General features: G+C 51.9%; 2 protein-coding genes across 6 annotated transcripts in view; both read right to left on the reverse strand.

Moving 5' to 3' along the window:
- Window positions 1-223: 223 nt before the first annotated feature.
- On the reverse strand, window positions 224-8,476 carry PBK (PDZ binding kinase). Of its 2 annotated transcripts, none has more exons than XM_042887501.1 (8): window positions 8,422-8,476; window positions 8,068-8,134; window positions 6,841-6,925; window positions 5,848-5,990; window positions 4,201-4,370; window positions 3,086-3,215; window positions 1,295-1,471; window positions 224-711 (listed from the first exon to the last, which is right to left on the reverse strand). In XM_042887501.1, exons 2-8 carry the CDS (start codon window positions 8,111-8,113, stop codon window positions 497-499), a joined length of 966 nt encoding a protein of 321 aa, XP_042743435.1. In that variant the 5' UTR covers window positions 8,114-8,134; window positions 8,422-8,476; the 3' UTR covers window positions 224-496. The 2 variants fall into 2 exon arrangements, with proteins under 2 accessions (XP_042743435.1, XP_042743437.1); XM_042887503.1 differs by lacking the exon at window positions 8,422-8,476 and adding an exon at window positions 8,304-8,405.
- A 1,501-nt stretch (window positions 8,477-9,977) lies between these two features.
- Window positions 9,978-19,837, reverse strand: part of SCARA5 (scavenger receptor class A member 5) — a 19,671-nt gene continuing 9,811 nt past the window's right edge. For 3 of the 4 annotated variants that reach the window (XM_042887515.1, XM_042887516.1, XM_042887514.1), the window contains 5 exons: window positions 18,341-18,421; window positions 17,267-17,365; window positions 13,678-13,725; window positions 11,196-11,393; window positions 9,978-10,196 (listed from right to left, as the gene is read on the reverse strand). In XM_042887515.1, the coding sequence (XP_042743449.1) occupies window positions 10,060-10,196; window positions 11,196-11,393; window positions 13,678-13,725; window positions 17,267-17,365; window positions 18,341-18,421 (563 nt within the window). In that variant the 3' untranslated portion in view covers window positions 9,978-10,059. The remainder of the gene's footprint in view (window positions 10,197-11,195; window positions 11,394-13,677; window positions 13,726-17,266; window positions 17,366-18,340; window positions 18,422-19,837) is intronic. The other variant, XM_042887517.1, reaches the window with a different exon arrangement.

Here is a 19,837-nt window from a genome sequence, read left to right on the forward strand (position 1 = left end):
TAAACATGTCATGTTTTTGGGTTTTTTTTCTTTGCCTCTCCCAACATTCTTTTACCCATAGAGGATTCTGTGCAGCAACTTCTCATATCAGGAAACCTTTTCATCAGGCTGCAGCTTGTTTGTAGCCCCACTGTTAGCTGGGAGTGCTGACCACCACCACCCTGCAGCACCTGGCATGGACACCCACACCCTCTGCAGAAAGAATATCACTTCCACACCGAGGTAAAGAAGAAAGTATATTTGATACCTGTTACAAAAACACCAACTGAAGAGGATTGAATCAACACAAACATAGAAAAGATTTTTAAACTGCTAACAGCAATTAAGAACACGGAGCTTATCGCAAACTAAAGTGCAGGCTGGAGAGGATTGCTCTAAAACTAGCAATCCCTGCTCTCCAGTGCTAAGATGGGTCATCATTTAACACGTTTAGGCTCTGTTTTTAAGTACAGAGCATAGAAGGATACAAACTACAGGAATAGCCTCACCCTCGAGTTCAGGCCCTGAGCTCTGGGGGCAGGCTTGCCTCCAGGACTGCCACAACATGAGCAGCTGAGGGACGCTTCTTTGGGTCCTCACTGGTGCAGATAGAGAAGAGCTCAATCACCTGCTGGTAGGATGAGTCCAGCTCATCCATGTTCAGGGCTGGACGGGTTCCCAAAGCTGCATAATATGCTTCCTCATCGAAGTCATCCTCATCAAAAGATTCATCTGGCCAAAAAAAACCCAAAAAACCCATAAAACAAAAACCATCAACCCCATCAGGAAGGGTGCAGTGCTGTGAGCTGCACACATTTGAGGGCTCTGGCCCAGCTGGAGCCCAGCTTTCACCCTTTCTTTAGGGATTAAGAAAGAAGATGCTGGACAATGGGGCTTGGGAGGAAAGGCTGCAGCCAGGAGCCACTAGGCTCTGATACCAGGAATGTATATAATATATATATATAACCTGGCAATTGAGTTTGTTGGTTTGTACCAGCGCTCCTGGAGCAAGCAGGAGCCCAACCCACATGGTTTTAGCTTTGGGGCACACTCCCCCCAGGCTTCTATCTCAGGTCTGTCCCTGCACATCCTACCCATTCCTCCCACACTCTGCCTCGTGTGCTTGTTGTAACTGAATAAGGGCACAGGCCTCACTGGGGCAGGCAGGAAGAGCCCATATCAACACCAACTGCTTCACCCATTGCCTTGTCAGAAGAGAAACAACTCCCACGTGCCCTCAGCACAGCAAACTTGCTCTAGTGTGTCTTTTCCAGCCACTTCAAATGCACCCATCGTAAGAAATATAGAAACAAACCTTCATCATCAGTGCTGCTGCCCAGGTTGAGGTGGGGCACAGACAGGGTCATCATTTCCCAGAGAGTCAGCCCAAAAGAGAAGATGTCAGCCTTGTCAGTGATCACACCATCATCACTCAGAGCTTCCTTGGGCTTCCAGGGCTCGGTGCCAATGTAGTGCACTGTAGGGTCACTCACTGCAAGGAATCAATGCAGTTTGGGGTGCTGCTAGGACCGACACAGCAAGACGTGGCTGCAGCTCACTACACCCCAGGATTCAGCCTGTTTGTAGCATGCAGAACCCACAGAACTGTGGGATCACAGGGTGGGGTTTTGCAGAGGACTGAAGCCATTTTTCTTTCCCATCTGTGTGGCCTCAAACTTTGTGACCCATGGCTAGCTCTGCTCACTGCCTGACACTGCAGAGGGACTGCAGAGACCTCGCCAAGGGAGGAGATGTCACGGAGGAGCATGTGACAGCATGCAGGGGGAGAAGCACTGAGGGTCAGGGCTGTGCTCTGCAGCTTAGCCCTCCCATAAGATGCCCTGCAAGGAAGTGCCTTTACATCACTTATACCTGGTTGTTTCCCTTCCTCAGCCTAGCGCCCCTGGGGAAGGAGCACGGAGGAGACAATACTCCCCAGGTCAGCTTTCCCCTTTGCCTTTGGCCACACTGACCTTGCCAAGGGAACAAAGTGAACCCCTGGAGTTCACCAGGCTCCATCAGCCACCACCAGCCACGCAGTTGGGCTTGGTTTATTCAAACACAAATCCAATTCTCACCACTTTGTTCAATTTAATGCCTCGGTGATCACAACTAGCCTCAGGAGAGCTGAAATGCTCGCTTCTCAGCTTCAACCTGAGAAGGAAGCACCAGGTCTGACTTGATCCCTCGCACCCCATTCGTGTTGGTCAAACCAGTAGTTACAAGCAGGACAGTGCCAAATTTCCCCCAGCTTTCTCTAGCAAATTCCTGAGCTGCCAGCAATCTCAGCTACTCCAGAACCTTTATTTCAGTGCTCATCTTCCAAGCCCTGGCCTGTAACCAGAAGGGAATGCTGAAATCCCTCAGCACTTCGCAGCCCGATGCGTGCTGGTCCCTGGCAGCCACACAGATCTCAGGACCAGCATCCTCTTGCTGGCAGTGTATGCTGTCTCCTCGAGACCAGGAGGAGGCAAAGCCAAGATGAGGGCTGAACAAGAGGATGGTTCAATCGGCCCAGAAATTGATACTTTAACCACACTCCTGTCTGGAAGATTACACTGGGGCGCTGCCTCCAGCTCTCTTGCTCCTTATAAAAGGGAACAGCTACTAATAAAAACGTAATAGAGCAGCTTTATAAGTTATGGGGCTGTTGCAGGCCCAAGCACTGTGTAAAGCAGCATAGAAAAGCATTCTTGTAATTAACCCAAACACATTTCCTGCTGTTCACAGCCAAGCCACGACGCCATTAGACATCTGCTTCTCATTTACATGAAGTCTTTATAATGCTTGCATTTGGCTCGTGCTTCCTTCCAGCCCTACAAGAAACATTCATTTACTTTAAGCTCTGGCAACAGCATTGCCTCAGCAGAGTCCAGCAGGGCCTCATCCAGCATCCCCCAAACAACAGCACTGCTGCCCACAGGGTGAACATGGAAGGGTACAGGACAACAAGCTGTGAGGGATGAGATCCGGGCCTTGTGAGAGCCCCTTCACCCCCATAAAATGCACCCAACACCCCCCAAGGAACCACAAGGGTGTGTTGGTGCTGCTGCTGTGGCCAGGCTCTGGCAGCCACCCAGCTGCTCTTCCCCATGGCCCAACCTACCGGTCAGGTTCTCATCCAGGGGCAGGGATACTCCCACATCACAGATCTTGATGGCTTCAAAGTCACCCTTAACAACAACATTGGGAGACTTGATATCTCCGTGGAGCAGCTTCTTATCATTGTGAAGGTACTAGGAGGCAGAGAGAAGCAATTAACACCTACGGACATTCATAGATTCATTAAGGATTGAGAAGACCTCGAAGATCAAGTCCAACCATTGACCCAGCACTACCATGCCCACTTACAGAATCACAGAGCCATCAAGGTTGGAAAAGACCTCCAACATCATCAAGTCCAAACGTTAATCCATCACCATCTTGCCTACTAAACCCAATATGCCTATGGGGAGCGTGCTGGGCTGGGGCCACCCAATCCCTCTGCTTGCTTTGAAGGTTTCCCCAAAGCACCCCAGAGCCCTGTGGGAGCACTGCAGGTTGCAGGCAGAGCTGGGAGAGAATTTTTCATAGGCAATCCCAAATCTCTGCTCCTCCTTGTGTCCAGGAAGACTGAATTCTACAGTATCAGTCAGCTTAAAGGTATTGTCCAGCCTTGCAGCAGTTCCCAGCTATAGAGAGCTGCTGCTAGAGGATAACAAAAGGAAGTCAGTTGCTGAGCTTGTGAAGGGCAGGCACAATCCCTAGTTCTTCTGTTACAAGGCAAATCATGCTATGAAAAATATCTCCTACTGCTGCTCTTTCACAGCACTACCCAAATAGATAGTAGATACATGCAGGAGCAGCTCCAGTGCTGCAGTAGGAGGTGCACAAGTGGCACCAGCTGGCAGTTACTGCTAAGCAAGAGCAGCTTTCTGCAAGAGCCTGGCACAGCATGGGGCTGGCAGCGAGCAGACAGGCAGGCAGCACAGAGCCAGCAGGACACGTGTGCCAACGACTCCTGCTTCACGTCCAATATGACTCTGATCACAAGTTTCTGGAGTGAGAGGGGCACTTGAGTGTGCACAGCACCCAGGTTAGAAAAGCTCCAGTGCCTTCCACAAAGCGTTACAGCATCTGCTCTCCATCTGCTGGCACTCGGCCTTCTTGCACATTGCATTCATTTATTTTTCTGGTAGATGCAACCCCACGTGGAACAGCTGTGGTTTACACTCAACGTACCTTCAGCCCCCTTGCCATGCTCAAGGCAACTTTGGAAATCGTTGCAGCAGGGAAAGGGCCCAAACGAGCTGCATTTCTTTCTTCAATTAAGTCATTGAGAGATTTTTCTCCTCCAAACTCCATGACAAGACACATGCTTCCATCGTTGGCCTCGGTGAATGCACGGTAACCTTTCGAAAGAGAATGTGTTGGTTGGAGAGCTGGGAAAGGCTTTGGGCACTATGGGAGGTGTCCCTGTGGCAGGGCTTGGGGCTGAGCGGGCTCTAAGGCCCCTTCTGACCCAAACCATGCTGTGATTCTATGAAATTCACACCCTGAAAAAAACCTCATGGCACATCTTTGTGTGGCAGCTTCTTGGAGTGAAGCCACAAGGAGCATCTGTGGAGAGCCAAGTGGCCCCAGGCCCAGGACAGGGGCCTCAGACTTCATGTACAGAAGGAAGGAATCTCCCACAGACTTCCACTTCCCAGCTCAGCTTTGCACCCCTTGACAGGGCAAGGGATTTATCCTGATGTCCACAAGATAAAGAACAGAGAGCAGGGAGGGAGGAGTGCAGCAGGTCCACAGGGCTGACACCTGCAGTTGGACAATGAGGAGCCAGAGAGCAAAACAAAGAGCAGGGGGAGGTGTGGGGAAGCAAAGCCTTCCTCTCACAGGGCCTATTTCACAAGTTAAAGCTAACTATTGGTGTGTAACCCTTCTTCTTCCACTTCTCACAACCACCCGTAAACAGGTGATGAAGAACAGTACAGAAGTCTCATCCTGTCAATGATTTACAGCCCTTCTTACAAGGGAAAAGAAAAAGCAGTGCACTGTTTGCAACATGAAAGGTCAAGAATACCTTTGCTTTTAAATTCCTGCCAGAATCAAGGCGCACAACTTTAGTGATACAAACAAAATTCCTCGTAGCTAACGGCATCCGTGGCCACGGTGAGGGGGTTTAAAGCACAAATAAAAGGAAAGTCAAACAAAGCTGCTGTCCTGACTGCCAGCAGAGATGTTACACGAGATAAGGGCAGAAGTTAAACACAGACCAAAGCAGTTTCTCAAAATATTCCTACCACTGACAGCCAAGATCTTGACAGAGCCTCGATTGTCACCCCCAGCCTGGAACAAAGGTGTGTCATAAGGGTGGAACCCAGAGCCCAATTCCACACATAGCACAGATCTCAAGATGCTGCTTGATTACACCATGCCCTCTCCATTCCCTGAGGTCATAAGACTTCAGTAAGCACAGCTCTGGTACAGGTGCTGTTTTTTCTCTGGTTCTCCCCCCACAGATAGGCAGCCTACAGCTCTCCTGTGAGGTAGCTCACGCCAGAGCTGTGCCAGCAGCTGACACTGATCTCAACAGCCAAAGAAACACCAAAGGTTATTTCCTGCTCCAAAACTGATGCCCAGGAGCACTCCCTAGTCCCTATCATGTAGGTGAGACAAAGCTGTGGTGCTCCATCCCTGCAGGTGCCCAAGGCCAGGCTGGATGGGGCCCTGGGCACCTGGTGGGGTGCACCCAGCCCATGGCAGGGAGTGGGGCTGGAGGAGACTCAAAGGTCCCTTTCAACCCAAACCATTCTGAGATTCTCTGATCCACCAGCCCCAACAGCCTGATTTGCAATAAGAGCAACACAGGCTGTGATGGAAACTTACCCACAATGTTGGGGTGCTTGAGGCTTTTCAAGATCTTGGCTTCTTCGTTCAGTCTGGACTGATAGATGTTTTGCTGATTCTTATTGCATTTGGAATTAATTTTCTTCACAGCCCATGGGGATCGAGATAAACCTCTGGGAGATCTGTATGGGGAAACCCACATGTTTCAGTCAGAATCACTGCAAGCAGCACAGTGAATGCTGCCCAAGTCACTGAGGACCTACTCCAGAGAGCATCTGTCTTTAGTTTATGGAAGGAAAAAAAAAGGGAAAGAAAAAAACAAAAAGAACACTAAAATAAACTTATAGCTTGCCAACCCAGCCAGTAGTGACAGGACAAGGGGGAATGGCTTTAAACGAGAGCTTTAATGGCTTTAAAAGAGAGATTTAAGGTTAGATGTTGGGGGGAGTTCTGTACTCAGAGAGCAATGAGACATTGGCACTGCTGCCCAGAGCTGTGGGCAGTGCCCAAGGCCACAGGTGGGCCCTGGACAGCCCCAAAAAGGTCGCCATGGCAGGGGTTGAGACTGAGTGTGCTAGAAGGTCCCTTCCAGCCCAAACTGCTCTCATATTCCTTAAACACGCACACACTGGAGGTGTAGAGTAATGTTTTGCCCATGTATGTATCACTCTCACACTGAATTTTTAAGTGATGCAGAAAAGGAGATGTGGACCAGCACTTCTTCCAGGTAGAGGAGCTGAGGCCTGAGGAGGGAAGCAGTTTGCTCCACAGGCCAGAGCAGAGCCAGGGAGAGTCCCCACATACCTGAATTCCAGGCCAGTTTGGGTTACCCCAAACTGACAGGTTCCTTTACAGCTCTGAGCCCTCCAGTGCTGTGCTGGCACATGCAGGACAGCTGGGAATGCCACAACCCTTCCCTAATTCTGCCCATTCCAGACTGTATTTTCTTACACAGAACCCAATTGCTTCCTAACGCCTGACTTATAGAGCAGGAAGATGCCAGGCCCACTCTGAGCACCGTGTCCCTCTCACCTTTTCATCAAGTAGACGTTCACCCCAGTGCCGTATCCAAGCTTCTGCATGGAGGGGGAGGCAGGAATAGTGATAGAAGCTGGCCCTGTGTTTGAGCAGGACAGAAAAATGCTGATGAATGCCCACATAGGGACAGCAGGCAGCAGCAGCCTCACACTGCTAGGAGCTGTGATCCACTTGTGACTCCACATACGTGCTGCTGCAAACTCAGATTGAAGAAAAGCTCCTTTCCAACCCCTCCTTTTCCCCCAGTATTTCAATGCATCCAACACAGGTCTCACTGAGATGCCCCTTCACCGCTCCTGTTAGGTGTCTCATGCAGGACAGATCCTGGTGAATTTTGTTTCATGTTCTACGTTCGAGCTGATGTTAGATTACAAAATAATAGAATGGCTTAGGTTGGAATGGACCTTAAAGCCCATCCAGTCCCAACCCGTGCCACAGGCTGCCTGGTTGCTGCCCACAGCCCCATCCATGGCCTTGGACACCTCTTGCTGTGAGTCAACCACAACAAGGCACAGCTTTTTGGTTCCTATTCTCTGGACTAACCCACCTTGATGGAATTGGCTCACTACTGGTTGGATGAACATACATCAATCCCAGGCACTGAAGTCTAGTGCCTTAAGCCAAGCATGGAAACCCATTTTGGGGTTAGAATAGATCCCTTTCTGCTCTACCCTTATGAGGCCCCATCTGGAGTACTGCATCCAAGTGCTCCAGTGTAGATCCAAGTCTGAGCACCCAGCACAGGAAAGATGTGGGAGTCCAAAAGGTGTCCAGAGTGCTGGAGCATCAATCCTATGCAACAGGCTGAGGGAGCTGGGGATGTTCAGTGCGGAGAGGAGGAGCTCCAAGGAGATCTCTGTGGTCTTCCAGTACTTAAAGGGAGCTTATAAGCAGGAAGAAAAATCAACCTTTTACACGGGTAGATTGTGACAGGACAAGGGAGACAGGTTTTAAACTAAAAGGGAAGAGATTTAGGGGGAAATTCTTCACTCAGAGGGCAGCGAGATGCTGGCACAGGCAGCCCAAAGAGGCTGGGGATGCCCCATCCAGGGAAGGCTAGGTTGGATGAGGCCCTGGGCAGCCTGATAAAATGGTCTGCATTCTACCTGCATGGTCAGCAGCAGGGGGGGGGTTGGAACTACACGATCTTTAAGGCTCCCTCCAACCCCAAAACCTTCTGTGATCTCTGGAGGTCTGTGCCAACGCCATCCCACAACTCACCAGCTTTCTCCTGCTCCAGGCTGCTCAGACATTTCTTGGCTTCCATGGCTACAAACCGTGCCGATCGCTACAGCAGAGAGCAGAGATCTCATCACACCCCCAGCACAAAGAAGGGGGCACAGACAGCGCCGGGGGGCAGTGAGCCCAACGCTCGGCCCCGGGCCTCTGCCTGCAGCCCTCAGGCGCCTTCCCCGCCCGAGGCAACGAGATCCAACCCCCCCGCCCACCCCCCTCACCCAAGGCCTCTCCCAGCCCCCAAGGCCCCAGCAGCCGCGGATCCCACAGAGCAGAGGGAAGCGGTCCCTGTAGGCTACGAGAGGCCTGCGGGATCTGCCGTGGCGCGCCGGCCGCTACCTTCCACCTCCGCCGCCGCCGTTTGAATGCAGCGCGCGCGGGAGCTCCTCCTCCTTTCAACCCTCCGCAACGGCGGCCGCGAGGGGACAAAATAAGTCGGAACACGGAAAGGGGGCGTGGCTTCGTTGTGGGCGTGGCCTTTCGATGTGGAATGTCGCGGGGGGGGTCTAAAGGGGCGGAGCCTGCAGGGCGCCCTCAAGGGGTGCTGAGGGGAAGAGGAGTTTTTGGGATCCCTATGACTTCTCCAGACCTTTTGGGGGGGGGTCAATGTGGGGTCTCCAAGGCCTTTCGGGGCATTTCTCGCAGTCTGCATGAGGTTCCCAAGCCTGTGGGGGTTCCCGTGGCATCTCCAGACCCTTTGAGGAGTCAAAGCCCTTTGGGGTGGAGTTGTCTTCACAGGGTCCCCAAATCCTTTGGGTGATCAATGTGGGGTCCTTAAGTCCTTTGAGAGATTTCCAGCAGGTCCTCAAGCCTCTGGGTGGGTCCCAAGTGAAGTCTCCAACAGCTAATGGGGATCCCCATGGGATCCATAAGCCCTTTGAGAGGGATTTCCACGGAGTTCCAAGCCTCCAGTCCCTATTGGGTGTCCATGTGCAGTCCCTCAGCCTTTTGGGGGTTCTCCCCAAACCCCTAGGGGTTCCAAGCCCCTAAGGGGGGCTTCCATGGGGTCCCCTAGCCCTAGACCACCTACATTTGTGTCTCCAGCCATTTCAGCGGTCAGTGTAAGGTCCCTAAGCTCTCCATGGAGTTTCAAGCTCCTAAGGAGGGGGATCTCCATGGAGTCCCCAAGCTCTTCCAGAAGTCAATGTGGTGTCCTTAAGGTCTTTGAGGGATCTCTGGTGTCCCACAAACTCCTGGGGTATTCCCTGTAGTGTTTCCAGGCTCCTAAAGGGGGACCCTATGGACCCTGCCCTTTGAGAGATCTTCATGAGGTCCCCAAGCCTCTGGATGGGTCCCAAGCGGAGTTTCCAACATCTAAGGGGGATCCCCATGGGGTTCCTAAACACTTTGGGAAGGATTTCCATGGAGTTCCAAGCCCCTAGGGAATTCTCCACGGGATTCCCAGCCCTTCAAGGAGTTGTGTTGCTACAATATCCTCAAACCCTCGGGGCATCGTGTCCCTATGAAGGTGCCACGTGGGGGCAGTAGCTCCACACACCCCTGGAAACGTCCTGCCTCTCTGCAACACCCCAAACCCTCCCCCTCTGACCTCCCTCCCTAATCACACGCCCACCAGGGCCGTTCCCACACCCAAAACATCCGAGATGTTTTTCCCTCATTTCCCACAAGCGTGGGTTGAGCTCCGATTTCAACATGCCAGGCTGACACCTCCCACCTCGCCTTGTGGGGCCCCCATCCAGCCACCACCTCTCTCTCTGTCTGTCCCTAAATCCCATTTGGATCAGGACTGCACGGATCCCCCACAGACCCCTGATCCCACCTCAAACACCAGGAGCCATTGTCCTGAGCGCTGGGCTTGGAGAACCCTAATAAGGAACTCGAATAGGGAATCCTAATAGGGAACCCTAATAGGAAGCCATAATAGAGAAGCGTAATAGAGAATAATAAAAAAAGCATTTATTTCTCCAATAAAACCTTTTGGGAAATGCAGGTGAGGAGCACTGGGTGTCCTCACTGTCACGGCGTCACACACTTGACGCCCGCATCCTCTGCGTGGCCGCAGTTGGTCTTGCCCCAGCTGGAGAAGCTGCAGAGCAGCAGGCTGTCCTCAGTCCCCTTGCAGGAGACGTCGTCCATCCAGATCCTGCCCGTGCCTGTGGGATGGGGATGGAGAGGGGTCAGCTGCAAGGATGGGGATGAGGTGGAGTGGGGATGGGGTCGGGAACAGGGACCAGGGATAGGGATGGGGATGAGTCAGATGTGGGAACAGGGATGGGATGGGATGGAATGGGAGTAGAATGAGGATAGGGATAGGGATGGGAACGGGACAGGAATGGAGATGGGTATGAGGACAGGGATGGGGTTGGGGATGAGGATAGGGACAGGGATGGGGACACAGATGTGGTCGGGGATGAGGATAGAGATGGGAATGAGGACAGGGATGGGATCAGAGATGGAGATGGAATGGGGATAGGGATGGAGTCTGGGATGGGAATGGGATCAGGGATGGCAAGGGGGATGGGGATGATGATTGAAACTGGAATAGGGATGAAGACAGATCAGGGATGTCAGTCAGGGATGGGGACAGGAACAGGGACAGGGATGATGATGGGAGAGGAATGGGAATGGAGGTGGGGAAGAGGACGGACAGGGATGGGATTGGGGATGAAGTTGGGGACGAGGATAGGGAAAGTGATAGAGACACAGATGTGGTCAGGGATGGAAAAGGAACGGAGATGGGGACAGGGATGGAGATGGGATGGGGATGGGGATAGGGATGAGGATCGAAGTTTGGATGGGGATGAGGACACAGATATGGTCAGGGATGGGGACAGGAGTGAGGATGGGGACAGGGCTGGTGATGAGGTCAAAGTTGGGGTGACGAATGGGGACAGGGATGGGGAGGGGACAGCAATGGGGACAGAGCTGGCTGCTCTCCATGCCCTGCACTCTTTCCAGCTGTGGCGCTGGGGCACAGCTGCAGGGCCACCCCTGGGGTCTACATAAGCTGCAGAGGCCACCAGCTCCTGGAGTTCAGGACATTTTCATGAGGGTTGGTTTCCAAGCCAAACTCCCACAGCCCCGGTGGTGGTGCTGTCCAGCACTGCCATCCCAGTGTTGTCACTTGTTGTCACCCGCTGCCACCTGCTCACCTTGGCCGAAGCGGGCCATGCGGTACACCTCCTCGGCGCCTCGGAAGCCCAGCATCCGGCACACCACGTCCCCATCCTTCTTATCCCAGCCATCATCGCACACCGTGCCCCAACGGCGGTCGTGGAAAACCTCCACGCGGCCCTCGTGGGGTCCCGAGCCGTTGGCCAACCGGATCAACCCCTCCTCGGCAGCAGCTGCTGGGGACAGAGGGGATGTCAGGGGACATGGGGGGACACGACGGGACACAGGAGTGATGGGGGGGTTGGTGGGGCATCACCGTGCGACGTGGTGTTGGAGATGTCCCACTGTGGTTGTCACCAAGGCCACCCCAATGGCTCACCATAGACCCTACGGATCCCAGTGGCACCTCATGGGCCCCTACGGCAGCCCAGTAGAACTCTATGGACTCCAACAGCATCCTACAACACCCCAGTAGCACCCCATGGACTCCTGTGGCACCCCATTAGAACCCTACTGCATCCCAGTAGCACCCTATGGGACCCCAATAGCCTCCAGTACCCCCAGTGGCACTGCAACAGCACATTACAGTATCCCAGTAGCCCCTCACAGATCTCTACGGGGTGCTAATAGAACCCTATGGATTTCTATGAACCCCCTCTATGGTATCCCGATAGCACCCCATGGACCCCTGTTGAGAATCTCCTGGGCCCTAATAGCACTCCTACAGCACCTGTGGATCCCAGAGCACCCACAGACCCCTTATGACACCACTCTGGTACACCACAGACCCCTATGGCAGCCCAAGAGATCCCTACAGTACCCCAATAGCACCCTATGGAAATAGAAGAGCCACTCAGGACCTCCAATACCACCCAGTATGACCCCATGGACCCCCAGAATCACCCCAACTGAGCACCCCATGGATCCTAATAGCACTCCAACAGCACCCCAGTAATGTCCTATGCATACCTATAGTCTATCTTAGACCCAGCAGCCCCCTAATAGCACCCTATGGGACCCAGAGTCTCCCAGGAACCCTATGGCACACTACAGCATCCCAATAGCCCACTGCTGGACTTCTCTGGGATCTTGATAGAACCCTATGGATCTCTATGGAACTCTCAAAGCACCCCAATAGCAGCACCTCAGTGGGACACCAATAGCACCCTGTGGATCCCAAGTGAGCACCTCATGGTCCCCAACAGCATTCAAACACCTCCATAAGGACTCTGAGAACACCCCCAGAACCCAACAGCCAACCCCAGTAGCACCCAATGAGACCCCAGTAGTCCCTCAGGACCCACAGGAGCACCTCGATAGAACACTATGGAACTCTAGAACCTCCAAGGACTCCTATGGCACCCTACAACATCCCAATAGCCTCCCATGAATCTCTGTGGGATCCCAGTAGAACCCTGTGGATCTCTATGGAACCCCCAGAGCGCCCCAATACCATCTCATGGACCCAGAATCCCAGCGTGGTTTGGGTCAGAAGGGACCTTACAGCCAACCCAGCCTCTACCTCTGCCATAGGGACACCTCTTATAGACCAAAGCTCCATCCATGGCCTTGGGTATCTCCAAGGATGGGGCACCCATGCTTCTTTGGGCAGCAGTGCCAGGGCCTCATTGTGAAGAATTTCCTCCTAGCATTTAACCCGAATCTCCCTCTTTTCATTTCAAGTCATCACCCTTTGTATCAGCCAAGTGCCTCATACTCAGTAAGCCCCCAAATCATCATTCCTCATTTCTTCCTGTGTGTGTTTGCTTTCCCTGCACCAATTCCTTCCGACCCCCTCAATGCCTCCCTCTGACCTTCCCTCCCCAGCGAAGCCAAAGCAAAACAAGAAAGGAAAAGCTGAAGGGGAGAAACAAATCCTAGTGGCTGTGAAAACAAGGGCTGAGTCTTTGCAGCTGCACCGAGATAGCTTTGCTCTAATAGAGAACATCTGCCTGGTGAGGAGGGGGGACAGGATGCAAACCCACCCCAAGGGCCATGCAGATCCCTTTTGTTTGGGATAAGGATGCACGCATCCAGCTTCCAGCCGGGTCTGTGCTGGATGCACCCATCCCATGTAACCATGTCCCATTTTAGGGGCATGAGTCATTGGGCATGGTGGGGATGGGTCAATGGTTGGACATGGTGATCTTGGAGGTTCTTGTCCAACCTCAGTGGTTCTATGTGTCAGCATGGTGGGGATGAGTCAATGGTTGGACATGGTGATCTTGGAGGTTCTTGTCCAACCTCAGTGGTTCTATGTGTGAGCATGGTGGGGATGGGTCAATGGTTGCACTTGCTGATCTTAGAGGTCTTGTCCAGCCTTAATGATTCTGTGATTCATCCTGGCGATGCTTTCCCAGCCTCTGATGCCCCAGGCTTGTTGCCTTGGTTTGCCAAACCATTTGGCTAATCCCAGATGCTGAGGATAAGGAGCGAACAGCATCAAAACCAAGAGCAGAGGGACCATCCCCAGTGTGTCCTGCGGGGAAAAAGCAGCAGGGAACATCCATGGACACTCACCCATGTCGCTGCCTCGGTCTCCCTTCTCTCCCTTTGGTCCTCGGTCACCTGGGAAGAGAAAGAGTATGGGATATCAGCCTTGCTGAAAGGAGATGTGTGTCAGCCTCTAGCAAGGCAGTGGCTGCTGAACATGGAGCTGCTCTTGGGAAAAGAGCAATTTGCTGAGATCCCTCCCCTTGGTGGTGTGGGTGGAAAATTTAGGAGGAAAACAGATCTTTCTATCCCTTCCCAAGCAGAAGTGGTTCTGCCTCCCCAGCTTGGCACAAGGTTTCAGTGGGGTTGTAATGAGACGATCCTTCAGGTCCTTCTCAACCCAAGCCACTCTGTGACTCTGTGACCTCCAGACACAACTCAGGGAGCCCCAAATCCATGAGAAACACCCTTAGAATGCTGCATCAGCTGCTTTGTGGCTGTACACAACAGCTCCGAGTGCAGATAAAGGATGAGAAGCAGAGGGGACCCCAGGGGCTGAGGGCGATGCTCCAACTGTCCCTTGGGATAATGGGAACCAAAAGCAGTGAGGTGCTGGAGCTGCTCCCCGAAACGAGAAACCCTCGTCCCTCATCTGCCTGTAGGAACAACAACCAACACGCATGCACGTTTGGAGGAGAATAATAATAATAATAATAATAATAATAATAAAAGCAAAAAAAAAAAAAAAAAAAAGCATGCAGGAAATTCTTGCCCTTTAACTTGGAGGCTCTGGGAAGCTGAGATCGCTCCCCCCGGGGCAGTCCCAGCTGTGTCAGCTGGAGGAAGGCTGCCTGCAGCCCGCACTGCTGATGGGAACCAGATGGCAGCAGAACCGAAAGCAGGAGAGAGGTGGGGGTGGGACATGGCAGCGTGGGATGGTGCATGGGCACAGCCACAAGTGCCAGACTGTCACCCTATTGTGGGGGGTAGCAAAGGGGTTCCCAGGTCTCAGTGTTACAGGGTCACAAAGAGCTGAATTGCGTTGCACGCTGCAATCCCTGCAGGGCCCTACAGTGCATTGTATAGGGATTATCAGGGGAGATGCACGGGGGAGGGTGAAACTCAAGGAACAGAAATGCCATCTGCAGCGCTGGGCAAAAGTGTCATGGTCTGAAAGTCTCAGTAAGGAATGTGGATCTGTGATCTATAACCAGCTTGAATCTGTGACTCTATGACTGCAGCACTGAAAACTTTCAGAAGAAGAAGATATTCAGGTTGGATATTGTGAAAAAGTCTGCCCAGAAAGAGAGTGATGCAGTGGCACAGCTGCCCAGGGAGGCAGTGGGGTCACCACCCCTGGAGGTGTTCAAAGAGCAATGTGGGGGATGTGGCACTGAGGGATGTGGGCAGTGGGCACGGTGGGGTGGGCTGGGGTTGGGGATCTCAGAGGGCTTTTCCAACCTGAGCGATTCTATCATTTGATGATCAACTTGCAGAACAGGAAGGTGAGTAGAAAGATCAGTGCACAATAGGAGCTGGGTCATGATGGATACCAGAATGAACATGGGCCATCATGTGTACTTGCTGCTAAGGAGGCTCACGGGGATCCCACCCATGGTCACGGCCATTTCCCACCCATAGAATCACGGAATCATGGGATCACCAAGGTTGGAAAACTCCTCCAAGATCACCAAGTCTGACCCCAAGCCACCCCCATCATGCCCACTAACCATGGCCCTCAGTGGTCTGGAGGGAGGAAGGGATGCTGTTAGGGCGTCTTGATGGATGCAGCTCTTGCTGCCCTTTAAATTCAGTCCCAGACAGAACCTCCTGCTTTGCCTGCATGAAGAGGAACCTCTCATTGCCCCAAATTTCCCCCCACCTCTGGTTAATTTACTGCTTTCCCTCCCAAGCACGCTCCCTGCACAGCATTCCCTGAGACAGCATAAAGACAACTGATTTATGCTCACTTTCCAGAATGGCTTTTCCCATTTGGAAACGGGGGAAATAATCCCTTCCTGGGGTGATTTGGAGGGAAAATACATCGAGGATAGGAAAATAGTGACAAGAGGAAATAGGCAGGAAAGGAAAGCCATCCCTCAGGGTGTCTGCAGCGTTTGGTACATTTTTCTCCAATACTGTGACCCAGGAATTTTGGGGAGAACTTCCTACAGTGGGGACAGCCGGGGTTTTTGGGGAGAGCCTTGTTGCTCACCCCTCCTGCTATAGGGTTAGGGTTGTGACAGGGGTGCCTGGTGCCTCTGCTTGAAGCCCCAGCTTGGAGCACTGCCTCACCCCGGGTCTGTTTCCTATAAATTTCAGAGAATCCCATAAACTGTAGAAATTCAGCACTTGTTGCCAACGTGCTTTGTGATTTATTGGAGAAGGGTTGGGGAGAAGCCCCCTGATCCTGGAAGATTTGGGATTTCATTGGGACCCGGGGCTGCCACGGGGTGGGACATATCTGTCATGGAGGGATGGGACAGGGATGGGACAGGAAGGACTCAGAGGTGGTGGCATCCCTGCCAGGGATTGCTCCATAGCAGCAAGGAGATGCTAGCTAGAATCAGTAGACACCCATATACACACACACATAGATGCAATTAAAAACTTCACCACTGCCTCTGGGGCCATCCAACTTTCTGCTTTCCATACCCAAGAGCAGAAGTGCTCAGTCTCCCTGGGCAAGGGGACTTGAGCTGCAGAATGGGTTTGGAAATGTGTTGGAGAACTAACAGGGGAATCGTAGAATCACTGCAGTTGGAAAAGATCTTTAGGATCATCAATCCCAAAGCCAACCTATCAACACCATGGCTGCTCATAGGATCATAGTATCGTTAAGGTTGGAAAAGACCTTTAACATCATCAAGTCCAACTGCTGCTGAGAAGTGGCCATGGTTCTTGCTGTCATAGATCCAGAGTCCCAGAATCCCAGAATGCTTTAGATTGGAAGAATACCAAGCCCTAACCCAACCACCATCACCATGGAGATGCTCCAGAGGATCAGGAACAGACTGAGGGCATTCACCAAAGGAAACGGGTGCAGAAAACTGCTTGGAAGAGACAAAGAACGTGGATGGGGACATCCCCAAAAAGGGACAGCTGGAGCCAGGGCGGTGCCACATCTCTGGGCTGGGCTCTTCCTGCCTCCTCCATTTTGGGATGGAAAGAGCCTGTTTTGGGAGCTGGCATCACCCATCCCGATTTAGGCTCCAGCACTGAGGAGTTTCTTTTAAAAGGTCCCCTGGGTGTGCCTTGCCTTGCTGTGTGCGGGCGCCTTCCGTGCTCAAACCACAGCGAGTCAGGAAGGGAGCACAAAAACAAAGCTCTTCACTCCTGTTGCTTTCTATAGGGAGCATCCCCACGCTCAGCCATCCCAAAGCAGAGGTTCTGTGCCCCCATAGCAGTGCTTCCCCTCCATATCCAAGAAGCCCCTGATGTGCCCTTTCACTCCCATGGTACTAAGGGATGTGGGTTAGGAATAGCATTCAGCAGGTCAAGCTGATGGTTTGGTCAACCTGAAAATCTTTCCAATCCAATGACTCCATGGTTTAGTGGGTTGGTGGTGATGGGTTGATTTGGTGATCTCAGTAGTCTTTTCCAGCCTTAATGACCCAATAATTCTATGTCCTAGAGGCTGGTCCTTACCTTTGATCCCAGTCCTATTGGTCCTTACCTTTGAATCCCCGCATCCCAGCTGGACCCATAGGGCCAAAGTCTCCTTTGTCCCCCTTCAAGCCACGTGGTCCTGGTAGTCCTCTCTCCCCAGGCATCCCTGGAGCAAGGACAGAAGCAAAGGGGTCACGGTGCAGCACAGGAACCACTCCATGAGAGCCCCCCACCCTCGGCACTGAGCTGAGCCCCTCTTGGGCTGACCTTTCTGGGAATCCCAGGGTTTTCCTCTGGTTTGAAGAAGGAAAAGCCACCGAGATGAACTTGGGTTCCAGAGGACATGGGGACTGAATTCTGAGCTGTGCTATGGGGCATCACAGTGGGGCAGGAGCTGGCCCTGATTTGGGAGCAGGAGGGCAGAGCTGCAGCGCTATGGGGATTTTACCCCAACTGCATCCAAAAATGCACCGGAAAAAAGCGAGGTGGAGAAAGACCCCAAAATAGCAGCTCTGCCCATAGGTGAACCCTCCAGAGACAGTTTTGTTTTTCTGTTTAAAGAAAAAATAAAGAAGGAAAAAAAAAAGAAAAAAAAAAAAAGAAAAGGAAACAAACCAGATGATGTATTTTTGAGGCTTGTAACGCCCAAGAAAAACAGCCATGAATCTGTCAGCACATAAAAAAAATATATCTGTTGGTGAAAGGAGTGTGGGCAGCCAGCGCTGGGGAGAGCAGCTGGGTTTCCACCACCAGGGGGATGTAGGGCATTAAAACGGGGGAGGGGGGCGTCCAAGGCTCTGAGCCCCTCTGCTGTGACACTGGCAGCCCCATGTGGGTCAGGGTGATGGGATCCTGGCACTGCTGTGCATCTGCATCCTGTATGTAAACCCATCACTTCTGGGTTGGGCTGAAAATGAGAACCAGGCTCACGATGAGGCCAATTTCTCAGGGTATGTGATGGTCTTCTCTTGTATTTTCAATTGAATTTGTCTCGGAAACAATGGTTTGAATTAAGAAAGGGGGAAAAAAAAAAGCAAAAACAAAAGCATTCTTGGCATTGAAGAAAGCATCCTATGAAACGTCCCTAAGCATCAGTGTCCCACAGAAGGAGGAGCCCAGGGGCTGCCCCATAAGTCCTTACCTCGCAGGCCGGGTGGGCCGGGCCGGCCAGGCTCCCCCTCCATCCCTTCATGGCCAGGGTCTCCCTTGGGTCCTGGGGGTCCTGGAACGCAATGGGGTTGGTTGCAATGGTGTCCATGTGGGGTCCCTTAGCTCTGGCTACAGGGCACTGCCAGCAGCCCCATCCCCTGCTCTGTGCAAAGGACCATAGTAACTCCATCAACCTCAGCTGCTTTGTGCATATAGATGTGTATAGAATTATTGTAAGTATCACCCTGTTTTTCCTCTTCCTTCACCTCGTATCTTCCACCTGCATGTGACCTGAAAGGAAACTTCGGTTTTTGCTGGAATTTCCTTTCGAGCAAAATTTGTGACATCTCCACTGAAATATCTTCCAGGAAAGAAATAATAAATAATAATATTTTTTTTCTTTATATTTTTTTTCTTTTTTTTTTTTTTTTAAGCTCTTTGGAAATACTGAGATGAGCCTTTAGGAGTGGATTTACAGCACAGACATCACCCCTGGCTGGGAACAAACCATTGGTGATCATTTTTGTTGTGAGTGAGCAGAAAGTCCAAGCAGTGACAGAGCCTTGCAAGGGGCCAACTCCATGAAGCTGAAAACAATTATGGGCTGAATCTGCTGGAAGAACTTGGACAGAAAAGAAATGATTCATGGGATAACTGAAAATAGGGCAGAGAGAGGTCTGGAGGGTCATTTGGTCACTGTCCTACCACGCCAGGGTGATAATTGGAAACCATAAAACTCTGTTTTCCTAGAAACCCAAAAAGCCACAGTCTGACAGTTGTGCAGAAAAACAACAGCCAGCTGTGGCGGTGATGAGGGATCACAGAATGATTAAGGTTGGAAAAGACCTCTAAGATCACCAAGCCCAACTGTTGATCCATCATCACCATGCCCACTAACCACGTCCCTTAGGGCCAGGATTGGGAGAGGGGGGCACTCAGCAGTCCTAAATAAGGTTAAGGACTTATGAAATTAAGAAATTAAAGGATTAAGAAATTAAGAGCGGTGCCCTGTGGTTTGCCATGGGGATGATGTGCAGTGGGGTTGGCAGAGGGATGCAGCAACATGGACACCCTGCCATGGGAATGGGTCTGCTGGGAAAAACTGAATAGATGGGTGAAAAAACTAAGAAATAGGAAGGATATGGATGCATGTATGGGTGGTGCTATGTACAGCCATTGATTTTCTGTGCCCTGAAAGAGCAAGAGGGAGGCCATGTCCTGTTCATGCACCCATTATGGGCACCTCTTGGCAGGGTGGTTGTAGCTGCTTCAGTGCAACACTTCTCATCCTTATCTTCATCATCTTATCATCTCATCATCTCACCATCACATTATCTCAGCATTATCTCATCATTATCCCACCCCATCCTATCTCATCCTTTCCTATTCCATCTCATCCTATCCTATCCTATCCCATCCCTTCCCATCCCATCCCATCCCATCCCATCCCATCCCATCCCATCCCATCCCATCCCATCCCATCCCATCC

This window comes from Lagopus leucura, unplaced genomic scaffold, assembly GCF_019238085.1.
Source record: "Lagopus leucura isolate 7727_CA_CO unplaced genomic scaffold, USGS_WTPT01 Super-Scaffold_100088, whole genome shotgun sequence".
Classification (NCBI taxonomy): Eukaryota; Metazoa; Chordata; class Aves; order Galliformes; family Phasianidae; genus Lagopus; species Lagopus leucura.